This window comes from Pipistrellus kuhlii, unplaced genomic scaffold, assembly GCF_014108245.1.
Source record: "Pipistrellus kuhlii isolate mPipKuh1 unplaced genomic scaffold, mPipKuh1.p scaffold_m20_p_2, whole genome shotgun sequence".
Taxonomy (NCBI): Eukaryota; Metazoa; Chordata; class Mammalia; order Chiroptera; family Vespertilionidae; genus Pipistrellus; species Pipistrellus kuhlii.
The window spans coordinates 93328369-93341559 of record NW_023425515.1 but is presented as its reverse complement, the minus strand read 5'-3'; the positions used below and the strand labels follow the sequence as shown (position 1 = coordinate 93341559).

Sequence of the window (13191 nt, the reverse complement as noted above, 5' to 3'; positions counted from 1 at the left end):
AAACAGAAATTGACTAAATGCTCCAATCAAAAGACATCCAGTGGCTGAATGGGTAAAAAAAAAAATAAAAAAAAAAAATGACCCATATATTAACATATGCTGTCTACAAAAGTTCCACCTCACAACAAGGTATTCACACAGACTGAAAGTGAAGGGATGGAAAAATATCTTTCAGGCAAATGGGGAAAAAAAAACAAAAACTGGGGTAGCAATACTTATATCTGAAAAAATAGACCTTAAAGTAAAGGCCATAACAAGAGATAAGGAAGGCCCCATCATAATACTAAAGAGATCAATATAAGAAGAGGATCTAACTCTGATAAACATATATGCATAAAAGGTGATACAAAATAAAATAAAAATAAAAAGTAATAAAATAAATTTGATAAGATTGAAATCATATCAGGCATTTTCTCTAACCCTAATGGTATGAAACTAGAAATTAATCATAAGAACAAAATAGAAAAACACACACAAAAAAGAAGGCTAAATAACACATTACTAAATAATGAATGGGTAACAATGAGATCAAGGTAGAAATCAAAAGATACCCTAAAACAAATGAAAATGAGAACTCAGTGATCCGAAATCTGTACAACCCAGAGGGGCATTTATAACATAGCAGGCCTAACTCAAGAAACAAATAAACAAAACATTTCAAGTAAGCTAACTTTATACTGAAAAGAACTAGAAAAAGAACAAAAGACAAAGCACAAAGTGAACAAAAAGAAAAAATAATAATGATCAGAGTGGAAATAAATAAAATAAAGACTAAAAGAAACTACAAAAGATTAATGAAACCAAGATCTGGTTCTTAAAAAGATAAGATTGGCAAATCTTAAGCCAGACTCATCAAGAAAAAATTGAGAGGATCCAAATAAATAAAATCAGAAATGAAAGAGAAATAAGAAATGGCACCAAAGAAATACAAAAGATTGTGAGAAAACATTAGGAACAACTATATGCCAACAAATTGGACAATCTGGACTAAACGGATAAATTCCTAGAAGCATATAATCTATTAAAACTGAATCAGGAAGAATCAGAAAATATGAATAGACTGATTGCAACTAATGAAAATGAAGCAGTAGTGACAACACTCCCAAAAAACAAAAGTCCTGTACCAGAAAGCTTCAAAGGTAATTTTTTCCCCCAAATATTTGAAGAAGAATTAACACCTTATAAAACTATTTAAAATAATTCAAGAGGAGGAAGATTCCAAAGCTCATTTTACGAGGCGGGCATTATTCTATAATAATTCCAATACCACATAAAGACAATACAAAGAAAGAAAATATAGCCCTATATCCCTGATGAACATAGATGCTAAAATCATCAACCAAATATTAGCAATCAGATCCAACAATATACTAAAAATATAACATAACATGATCCAATGGGATTTATTTCAGGGATGCAAGGTTGCTATAATATCTGCAACTCAATAAATGTGATACACCAGAGAAACAAAATGAAGGATAAAAATCATATGATAATATCAATAGATGCAAAGAAAAGCATTTGATAAAATTGAGCACCCATCATATCTAATAAAGATGAAATATGCTAATTGACCATCACTCCCTCACAAAAGATGGCAGTGTCCACAGCCAAAAAAGAGGAAATATGCTAATTGACTGCCACACCCTCAAAGAAGGCAGCACCCATAGCCACAAGATGGTGCTACCCAGTCCCCTCAGCCCCACCGGGGGTAGGCTCACGGTATGAGCGGGCCCGCCCCCAGGCAGGCCTAGCTGCTCCACGCACCTGCCTCTGGAGTTCCCCAGTTCCCTCAGCCCCCCAGCCACCCTGGGCAGGCCAGAGGCTCCGACAAGCCTCAGATATTGGCTTCTTAGCCACAGGGACAGCCTGAGGGATAACCAAATGACTGAACAAGCAGGCTGCATGGGGCAAGCAGGTCAGCAGAGGGGTTAGTGAGGGTCCACCAAAGGACTGAATAAGCAGGCTGTGTGGAATGACCAGGCTGGCAGGGGGACTGTGAGGGGCTACTAGGCCAGCAGGGAGGCTGTTGGGGGTGACAAGGCTTGCATGGGGGGCAGTATGATGTGACCAGGTAGGAGGGTAGGGGGAAGTTGGAGTGACCAGGCTGGCAGGGGAAGTACAGTTGGGGGCTTCCAGACCAGCAGGGGGACAGTTGAGGGTGACCAGGCCGGTAGAGGGAGATAGTTGGAGGTGGCCAGGCTGACAAGGCCAGCAGGGAGGGGGCAGTTGGGGGTAACCTGGCCAGAAGCAGGGGGCAGTTAGGGGCAACCAGGCAGGCAGGTGAACAATTATGAGGCAGTCCAGAAAATTGTGAGAGAAATCTCTGACTGATGGTCTAGATTGGCAGTTGGACATCCCCTAAGAGGTCCCAGATTGGAGAGTGTGCGGGCTGGGCTGAGGGGATCCCCTGTGCTTGAATTTTGTGCACGGGGCCTCTAGTTTATAATAAAAACTCTCAGTAAAGTGGGAATAGAGGGATCATATCTCAACATAATGAAGGCTATATATAACAAATCCATAGTCAGTGTCATACTCAATGGGCAAAACCTAAAACCATTCCTATAAGAACAGGAACAAGACAGGAATGTCTGCTTTTACTACTCTTATACAACACTAGAGGCCCAGTTCACAAAGATTTGTACATGGCCGGGAGGGGGGGGTGATGGTGTCCCTCAGCCCGACCTGCACCCTCTCCAATCTTGGAGCTCTCAGGGGAGCCCTCTCCAATCCAGGAGTTTCTGTCTGTCTTTGTAATCATATGAGCAAATTGTCTGAGACCCCAACCCAGTTTGGTTTGTTCCTCACAGAATAATAGAGGTCTTTTTTTCCCCCTTTGCTTCATCGGTGGAGATTTCCTGGAAGTTTTAGGATGTCTTCCCTTTAATTTTTCCTAGGTGCTCTCATTTTACTTATGTCTCTCACCTGTGCTTTCCCTCCATCCCCACTGCAACAGTAACTTGCTCCAGGCTCACTTCGCTCTAGTGTCTAGGACTGTGGTCAGCAAACTGCAGCTTGGAGCCACATGTGGCTCTTTGGCCCCTTGAGTGTGGCTCTTCCACAAAATACCACGGCCTGGGCGAGTCTATTTTGAAGAAGTGGCATTAGAAGAAGTCTAAGTTTTAAAAAATTGGCTCTCAAAAGAAATTTCAATTATTGTACTGTTGATATTTGACTCTGTTGACTAATGAGTTTGCTGACCTAGGAGATCGGTCTGCCACCAGAACTATGATTCCCAGCATTCCTGGTGCTCCCCGCACTCTTGATTTTCCCTTCCTGCTCTGTCTCCATCTCACTGCCTCCCACTCTGCTAAGTCCTCCAAGCCACCAGCTCTCCCTCTGTGCTCTCCATCTGGTGACATGGGGAGCCAAGTTCCACAAGCCACTCCACTCTCTGCTGGCTCTACCTCTCTGCTCTCTGTTTGGCACCTGTGTATGCAAATTAATCCGCCATCTTTGTTGGGTTAATTTGCATACTCACTCCTGATTGGCTGGTGGCCGACATGGAGGTACAGTCAATTTACATGTTTCTCTTTTATTATATAGGATAGTACTGGCAGTCCCAGCAACACTAATCAGATGAGAAGAAGAAATAAAAGGAATCCATATTGGAAAGGAGGAAGTAAAACTTATTATTTGCAGATGACATGACATTGCATATAGAGAGTCCTAAAGAGGCTACCAAAAATCTACTAGAATTGATCAAGGAATTCAATGAGGTTTATAAAATAAGTATCTGGAAATCAGTTGCATTTTTATGCACCAATGATGATCTATCAGAAAGGGAAACTAAGAAAACAATCCCATTTACAATTGCATAAAAGAATACTAAGGAATAAATTTAACCAAGGAGGTAAAAATTTTGTAGTTGGAAACTTATAAGTCACTGAAGAAAGAAATTGAAGAAGATACAAATAAGTGGAAGCATGCACCGTGTTCATGGATAGGAAAAATTGACATCATTAATATGTACATACTACCCAAAACAATCTATAGAATCAATCTATACTACTTGAAGCAATCTATAGAATCGATCTATATTACCATATGATTCACTTATATGGAATCAAATGAACAAACAAAATAGAAACAGACTCATAGATACAGAGAATAGACCATCAGCTGTCAGAAAGGAGGGATTTGGGGGGCTGTGTGAAAAAGGTGAAGGATAGACACAGGAAATTATCAGAAGGGAGGGAGGTGAGGCAGAAGATGGTAAATGGGGGATAAAGTGTAATGTAAAGAGATTTGGCTTGGGATGGTGTACACAAAATACAGATGCTGTATTATAGAATTGTACCTCTGAAACCTATATCATTTTGTTAACCAATGTCACCAACAATAAATTCAATACAAATTTTAAAATATCAGACTGTCATAGCACTATGAATAAAAACAAATCAGGGCTGGGGGGTGGGGGTACAAGTGATAGAGCAGCCTTTCTTCCCCCCAAAGCCTATCTTAAACACAGATGTGTTTGCACATTCCTATCCTGCATAACATTGCATTGGGCCATAGTAATCACTTATTGGATACTTGAACAATTAACTCATTTTTAGCTGCATCTGTTGATAAAACTAACAAGTATTTCCTTTCTTATGTTGATAGCCTGATTTTAAGATGGGCTATATAATTTTTTAAATTAATAATTTGCTAGTCTTTTTCTAGACTTTTAGATGATCTCTTTCCTATATTCTAGTCAGAGACAACTTGCAAATTACAAGGATTGAAGATATTAAGCAGTTTCTTTTTTTACTGTACTATCAACTTCATTGTTCTGAGTTGTGCCTGTGTTATAATCCAGATCACTCTCACCACTAGGTGGCAATAACTTCATTAAATAAAATAGAGCTGAAATAAAAAAACAATACAGAAGGGCAACTAAAACAATTTAGCCTTGTTTTTTCTTTCCTTCTCATAAATTCGGTAAGGAAAAAAAAACAACAGTCACAAATCTGTATTTCTGCTATAGTACTGGCACCCAATAACATCTCATCTAGCTATCGTCTATCTATCTATCTATCTATCTATCTATCTATCTATCTATCTATCATCTATCTATCACCCTAATATGCAAATAAACCAAACTGCAGAACATCCGAACAACCGGTAACTATGATGTGTGCTCACCACCAAGGGGCTTGCATGGGACATGGCGGGTGTCAGTAGCAGGCGGCAGAGTGTGGAACATGGCAGCATTGGCTGTGGTGGGATGGTGGAGCAGGTGAGCAGGGGCTCACCAGACCAAGGCGGAGCACTGGTTGCTGCAATCCTCTGATGGTTACTGAAAATTCTTTGCTCCCATGTGCCGCAGTCCCACACAGCACTCACGCCTGCTGCTGTTGATGAAGCCGCTACTTGCATCCACTGCCGGTGCCCAGTGCCAGTTCTGATCACTCGGTGCCATCAGCGGTGCCAGCTGAGGATGCCAGCACTGATCGCCCCTGGGGGCTTCTCCACCTCCCTCTGCTCCTGAGGGGCAATTGGGACAGCGGCCACAGCTTGAACCCGCTGCTAGCACTGGTCTCAAATCACTCCGTGCCATCAGCAGGTACGAGTGGGGCCGGTGCCCACGTCAGTGCATGGGAGCAGCTGGCATTGGGACTGCTGGCAGACAGGGGACCGGGAACTATGGCAGGAGGAGCCCCTGTGCCCACCACAGCTTCAAGCCCCACTGTTCCTTGCTCTGAGCCCTTAGTAACTAATAAATGGGACTTGAGACTTGGTCAGAGTTATGTTTTCTGTGAAACCTGATAACATTATATAAAAATTTTATCTTATAAAATGAATATGCCTGAAAAATCCATTCAACTCCACTTAGTTATGTCTTTAAATATAATAATGCATAACTTTTAAAAACTTACCTTAAACATTAATGCTAATTCTATCACCCTTTCCAATATAGATATCCCCGCACCTTCAGTTGCCCAGTAAGCCAACTGAAGTCTTTGTGGTTTGGTTGGTCATTAAATAGTTTCTTTTTTTTCCTTTCACTTTCATCATTACCAGCCAATCTTCCAATACACTTTTGATGTCTCCCTCCCACATTTTAGTTTCCTCTTCTCCATTTAATTCTAATGAACATTTCTTATTAGTTTTTAAAATTGATTTTAGAGAGAGGACTGGGGAGAGTGAGAGAGAAACATTGATCAGTTGCCTTCCACACATACCCTTGTGACCCAGGCATGTGCTCTGACCAGTGATTTTCTGGTTCATAGGTCAAGGCTCAACTACTGAACCACACTGACCAGGCTGAAGCAACTCTTTTTTTTTTTTTTTTTTTTTTTTTTTAATATATTTTATTGATTTTTTTTTTACAGAGAGGAAGAGAGAGGGATAGAGAGTTAGAAACATCGATGAGAGAGAGACATCAATCAGCTGCCTCTTGCACAACCCCTACTGGGGATGTGCCCGCAACCAAGGTACATGCCCTTGACCGGAATCAAACCCAGGCCCTTCAGTCCGCAGGCTGATGCTCTACCTACCGAGCCAAACCGGTTTCGGCTGAAGCAACTCTTTTAACTGTGTCTTTTTTCTTCCTGAAAGCTTATTGAGTAAAGCACTACACAGGTTAGACTGGCCAATAAAATAAGTTCATTTTGTCCTAGACATGAGGCTAAGGTGAGGTCCCTGAAGCCAAGTGCATTGGAACATCCTGCATAAACTCTATGGCATGACAAGACTTCATAGACCAATTCCTGCCCCTAGTCCTACCCTATTAAAAGTTTTCCTTTGTATTTTTAAAGAGGAAACATTACCTGGCCACAGCTAAGCAGTAGATGGCGTTTTCCCTTAGAGTTCTCCCACTGTGCTCAGAGAAAGATTTGAAGGAGGATCTGAGTATAAAGTCTGTACGGGATGTTTCATAATGAAAAGAAGGGTGTGAATAGCCCACACTTGAAACGGGAAGAAGGGAAATTGGGGGGAGATAAGTATTTTTTGTGAGCTTTTCTTTTTTCCTAACTGTGGCAATCATATTTTTCCGATTTTGTTGTCGATGTCTTTGTAATTCAGGAAATGTATTTGTATCTACCAGCTGAGGACATTTGAGGGTTTGTTCTCTTGTGTCCTGCTGTGAAATTGCCAAAGGATTGATGCGTTTCCTGCTCGTAATTTGTTTCCTGAGAGGTGGTAGCTTGCACATAGTGTTCTGTGAGTCCTTGTTCCCAGCTTTGTGCCAGCTCTTGGAGGTCATCTTTGGTTTGGTGAAACCATCCACCATCACAGGGTCTCCAATTTTTGCCCCAAAAACCCTTGCTCCACAAAGCTGGTTTTTGTAAAGATTGTGACTCTGAGCTCTGAGGACCCACTGTTTTATTTTAATATAGATCCTCATGGGGACTGAAATCTTCAGAAAAGAAACTGTGGACCACATTTTACTAAATAAATATAATACGCAGTCTTTATGCTTGTGTTTGGATGCGATGGTCAGGGGAATTTGACCCGCTGCAGTTTTGCATTCCAGGCACAGCACACTGTAGTTGACAAAGGCCTTCAGAATCAACAGCTGGCCCGCTTCTGCAGCTGCATGAATGGGACATTTAGAGACATCTGCATGCAGAGCTTCGTGGCACCATGCTCGGTAGGGGTGGACGCCAACTGCCTCATTAGGCCACACACCCTGCTTCAGGGCCCATTCAGTGAGCTCAATGTAGCCATAAAAGGCGGCAATGTACAGGGCCACCCTTCTCTGATACCTGAATGAGTGGAACAAGTAGGAGTGGGGGAGTTTAGTAAGTCAGCAAACAGACAGATGTAGTTACACTAAATACCCATGAAACATTCTAGTTAACATTCTAATTGTTCTACGAAAACATTTCTAATTGTTCTACGAAAACAATTCTAATTGTTCTATGCAAACAATTTTCAGAAAAGGTATACAGTAACATACAAGTTAAACTGTAGTTTCTGCTTATACACATCATCCTACTATGCACATGTACATAGTTCAAACCACTTTCCTTGGAGAAGCTTTCTTTTTGTGAAAATTAAATGCTCAGGAAGAACACAAAGTTTCATATCAATTGGGAAAGTAGCCAAAGAAATTCAACACATTTTAGAAATTTGAAAGTTGTGTGTGCTTATTCTCTCTTTTCTATCATTCTTTACTTTTTTGGCTTCTGAGACACTACTGCTATCTGATCACCACTAGGTGGGCCCTACCAACACCATGCCCAATGCCATCATCTCCTCTCCCACTTCCATTTATCCCTCTCCAGGCATTGCCTCACACTGTTCTCAATTAACTTTTTATTCCTTAAATAGAGGCCCGATGCATGAAATTTGTGCAAGATAGGCCTTCCTTCCCCCAGCTGCCAACACAGCTTCCGTCTGGCACCCAGGACCCAGGCTTCCCTTGTAGCCCTGGCTTTGTCTGAAAGGATGTCCTGTTGAATTAGCATATTATGCTTTTATTATTATAGACTAGAGGCCTGGTGCATGAAATTCATTCATAGGGGGTGGGGGAGGGTGTCCCTGAGACCAGCCTGCACCCTCTTCAATCTGGGACCCCGTATAAACAGGCAGTTGGACATCCCTCTCACAATCCAGGGCTGTTGGCTCCCAACTGTTCACCTGCTTGCCTTTCTGATTGGCCCTAACCGATTCTGCCTGCCAGCCTGATCACCCCCTATCCACTCTCCTGCCAACCTGATTAATGCCTAACTGCTCCCCTGCCAGCCTATTTGCCCCTAACTGCCCTCCCCTGCAGGTCTGGTCACCCCCAACTTCCCTCCCCTGCCGGCTTGGTCACTCTAACTACCATCCCCTGCAGGCTTGATCACCCCCAACTGCCCTCCCTTACAGGCCTGCTTCCTCCCAACTGCCTCCTTTGCTGGCCTAATCACCCACAACTGCCCTCCCTTGCAGGCCTGGTCCCTCCCAACTGTCCTCCCCTGCTGGCCATCTTGTGTCCACATGGGGGCAGGATCTTTGACCACATGGGGGCAGCCATCTTGTGTATTGGAGTGATGGTCAATCTGCATATTACTCTTTTATAAGTTAGTATAGAGGCCTGGTTCATGGGTGGAGGTCAGCTGGTTTGTCCTGAAGGCTGTCCTATATCAGGGTGGGGGTTCCCTTGGGGCGAGGTTGGCCTGGGCGAGGGGCCTGTGATGGTTCGCAGGCCAGCCATGCCCCCTGGCAGTTACATACCAGCCGAGGCCCTGGTATCTGGGGTTTATTTATCTTCTACTATTGAATTTTTGTAGCCTGGAGTGGAGCCAAGCCTTCTGCTTGCTCTGTGGAGGCAGCCATTTCTGATGGGACTTATGTATCTTCTATAATGAAATTTTGTAGCCTTAAGTGGAGGCCTGGGTGGCCAGGGCAGGTGGAAATCTTGGCTTCCTCCCTTGCCAGGGAAACCCAAGCCTCTCTCCTGCTCACTGTGGCCATAGCCATCTTGGTTGGGTTTATTTGCATATTTGCTTCTGATTGGCTGGTGAGCGTGGTTTGTGGATGTAGCAAAGTGATGGTTATTTGCATATTACTCTTTTATTAGGTAGGATTGGTGGTTGTCCTCTGTTCTAACAATTAAAGTTCTAACTCCTCACCTAAGGCCCTTCATCATGTGGTCCCTGCTCCTTTTTCCTACCCTACTTTGTACCAGTCCCCTTCTACTTCACTGAACTGGAGCTACACTGGCCTTTTTACTATCCTTCCAACACTCTATAAGGCATAAGTTAAAAGATGGGGGGAAGCTGTTCAGTGAAAGAAGAATTAGGGAGGAAAACCAAGAAAGGGTCCCACGAGGTATTGTCCAGAATACATTTGGGCAAGGCTATCTGACCCCATTGTAGAGATGGAGACAAGCTAGCCTGATACCATCCAAAATACATGATGTGTAACTAATTCTGCAATGTCTGATTGCATGCTCCTCACATGTGACTTCCTTTGGATGTGATATGTGACTTCCATGTAATTTTCTTGTATGAGGTAAGTGGCTTTCCCAGCACATATGAGTCTCTAGAAGCCTCTGGAAGTTAGATTATAACTAATTAGAGTTATAGGTTAATGTAGGGAGTGGATATAGGGTTAAGCCTCAGATTGACCTGTGGCAGAGCCACAAACAAGTCCCAGCTTACAGGGCACAGCCATTTTAGTATAATTAAGCTTGACCTTATGACACTCCCTACATCCTATCTGGGTAGCTAATGGGCTGTGGGAGGTGCAGCAAGTGCTGCCAAAACAAGTGAAACTCACAAGAACATTGTAACTATGGTGACCACTACCTTCTTTACCTCTGGCTATAAAATAAAGGCTCAGCTTGCCTTCTGGATCTTTCTCTGTGGCCTTAGTCAAGCACAGGAAATCCACCTAGACCCAGCTTATTTTCTTTGTCTTTTCTTCAATCCTTCACCACCACTCTCCTCAGGCTTACCAAACCCTTGTCTGTGCTGGCACAGCACATGTTAATGCACTGGCACTTTAGTTCACACATCAATTTTTTTTTGAAATTCATTAATGCACATCAGCATCTCATTTTTCTTGATTTGGGAGCAAAGCCTCTCCTGGATGGACTAACTGACCTCTGTTTTCATCTTTATCACCCACATTGTGGGAACTGGAAGCACTCTTATTATCAAGGTTTATTGATCCTGCCTCCTAAATGTATATTTTTATAGTCTTTCCTCTTAGTCCTAAACAATAATAATCTCTCTCTCTTTTAAAAAAATATATTTTATTGATTTTTTTTACAGAGAGGAAAGGAGAGAGATAGAGAGTTAGAAAACATCGATGAGAGAGAAACATCGATCAGCTGACTCTTGCACCCCCCCCACTGGGAATGTGCCCACAACCAAGGTACATGCCCTTGACTGGAATCGAACCTGGGACCTTTCAGTCTGCAGGCCGATGCTCTATCCACTGAGCCAAACTGGTTTCGGCAACAATAATAATCTCTTGACTGACTCCCTGCCTTCCTGCCTTCCTCTATTCCTCACACTGAAGCCATCCATCCTTCTAACGTGCCTTTCTCTGCCTTCAGAACACTTCCTTTACATTTTTGTGGGTCCTAAGTGAAGTGGCCTCTTCATAGCTTTTGAGCCTCTGGCCATTAGCTCCCTCTCACTCTGACCTATCATGTGAAACTTCTTTCAGAACCTTGAACATCTTATTCTCTTGCCCTAATCTTTGTACATGTGGGTCCATCTGCTTTGAACATGGTTTTTTTTTTTTCCTTTTCTTTTATTTTCTTTTCTTTCCCTTTTTTTTTTTCCTCCCTACCACTTATCTGAGTACCAACTCTTCAGGCCTCAATTTCAATTCTTTTCTCAAGATGATCCCCTGAGTCTGTTAATTCATCATTTTATACATTCCCATATCATCTTGTATGGTCCTCATGTCATAACACTTTTCACATTGACTGATAACAGTATTTAACCTTTGTATCCTACTTGCCTTCTTCCAGAGAGCTCTCTAATTCCTTAATCTCTACAACAGTTCTAAGAAATAGATATTATTATCATTCCCATGTTATACAAGAGGACACTGAGGTACAGGATGATGGAATAATTTGCCCAAGTTTGTACACCTGAACACTGAGGGAGTGGGGCTTTGAACCTAGCAGATGGGCACTGCAGTTGGTAATCTTAAACATTTTGCAGTTCTGCTTCTTCAGGAATTGGTTCCTGGTATTCTTTCCCTTACTGGACTGTAAGCTTGCTGAGAGCATGGACCATGTCTTGTTAATTGCTAGATTCATAGGATCTTGCATTATACCAATACATAGCAAATGCTCAATAGATATTTGGTAATTGGGTAGGGGAATAAAAGGAGCTTTTCAATGTTATAATGTATAGTCACTAAACTCTTACATTTTATTTAAATACTAGAGGCCCAGTACACAAAATTTGTGCACGAGGGAGGAGGTGGTGTCCCTCAGCCCAGCTTGCACCTTCTTCAATCTGGGACCCCTTGAGGAATGTCTGACCACCAGTCAGACATCCCTCTCACAATCCAGGACTGCTGGCTCTCAACCGCTCACCTGCTTCTGCCTGATTTCCTAACCTCTTCTGCTTGCCAGCCTGATCACTTCTAACCACTCCCTGCCAGCCTGATTGATGCCTAACTGCTCCCTGGCCGGCCCGATTGCCCCTAACTGCCCTCCCCTACCAGTCTGGTCACACCTAACTGCCTCTCCTGCAGGCCTGGTCCCCCACAACTGCCCTCCCCTGAAGACTTGGGTCCCCCCAACATTCCTCCCTTGCAGGCTTGCCCCCCAAAAAACTGCCCTCCTCTGCTGGCCCAGTCACCCCTAATTGCCCACCCTGCTGGCCTGATCACCCACAACTGCCCTCCCCTGCTGTCCTGCCCCCCCCAACTGCCTTCCCCTGCTATCCTGGTGCCCCCCCTCCATTGTCCTCTCCTGCAGGCCTGAATCTCCTGTAACTATCCTCCACTACAGGCCTGGTTCCCCCCCAACTGCCCTCCCCTGCTGAGCTGGTCTCTCCCAACTGCCCTCCTCTGTAGGCCTTGACTCCCGAACTGCCCTCTCCTACCAGCCTGGTCTCCCCCAACTGCCTTCCCTTGCCAGCCTGTTCCCTCCCAACTGCCTTCCCCTGCTGGCCATCTTGTGGTGGCCACCTTGTGTCCACATGGGGGCAGCCATCTTTGACCACATGGGGGCAGCTATCTTGTGCCTTGGAGTGATGGTCAATTTGCATATTACTCTTTTATTAGATAGGATTAAGTCAAATGGAGATGGTTAAGCACATGAGCATTAGATTTTAATTGTCAGGATCCAACAACCAGTCATGACCTTGCTAGTTGTGTGACAATGGGCACATTTTTTTTTTTTTATAGATTTCCTCTTCTATAAAAGAAGATAAAATAGTATCTACCTCATAAAATTGTTAAGTATAAAGTTAGGTAATAAATATAACTAGAGTGTCTGCTACAAAGTAGCACAATTATGCATTATGTGTAACAATGTAGCACAATTATTTCTTTGGATTTAGAGCATGAAAAAAATTAATGTAAAATAGTTGGATATTTTGTAGAATTGCAAATGGTGGCTTTCCAATCTGTCACTTCACAGAGACCTTGGTGGGTATGTAGGCTTCTGTACAGTATAATTAAATCACCCATGAGGGGGCACTATTCTAAAATATTACAATACCACTGAATTGAAAACAAAAGGGTAATGTAGCATTTGGGAAACTGCAGAGATACATTTACTTTTCTGAGCCTACC

At 43.1% G+C, this 13191-nt stretch overlaps 1 protein-coding gene across 1 annotated transcript in view; it reads right to left on the bottom strand.

Annotated features, from left to right (window-relative positions):
• Positions 1–13191, bottom strand: part of ANKUB1 (ankyrin repeat and ubiquitin domain containing 1) — a 49374-nt gene that overhangs the window by 10387 nt on the left and 25796 nt on the right. The window contains exon 5 of the mRNA XM_036444821.2: positions 6759–7697. Within this exon, the coding sequence (XP_036300714.2) occupies positions 6759–7697 (939 nt within the window). The remainder of the gene's footprint in view (positions 1–6758; positions 7698–13191) is intronic.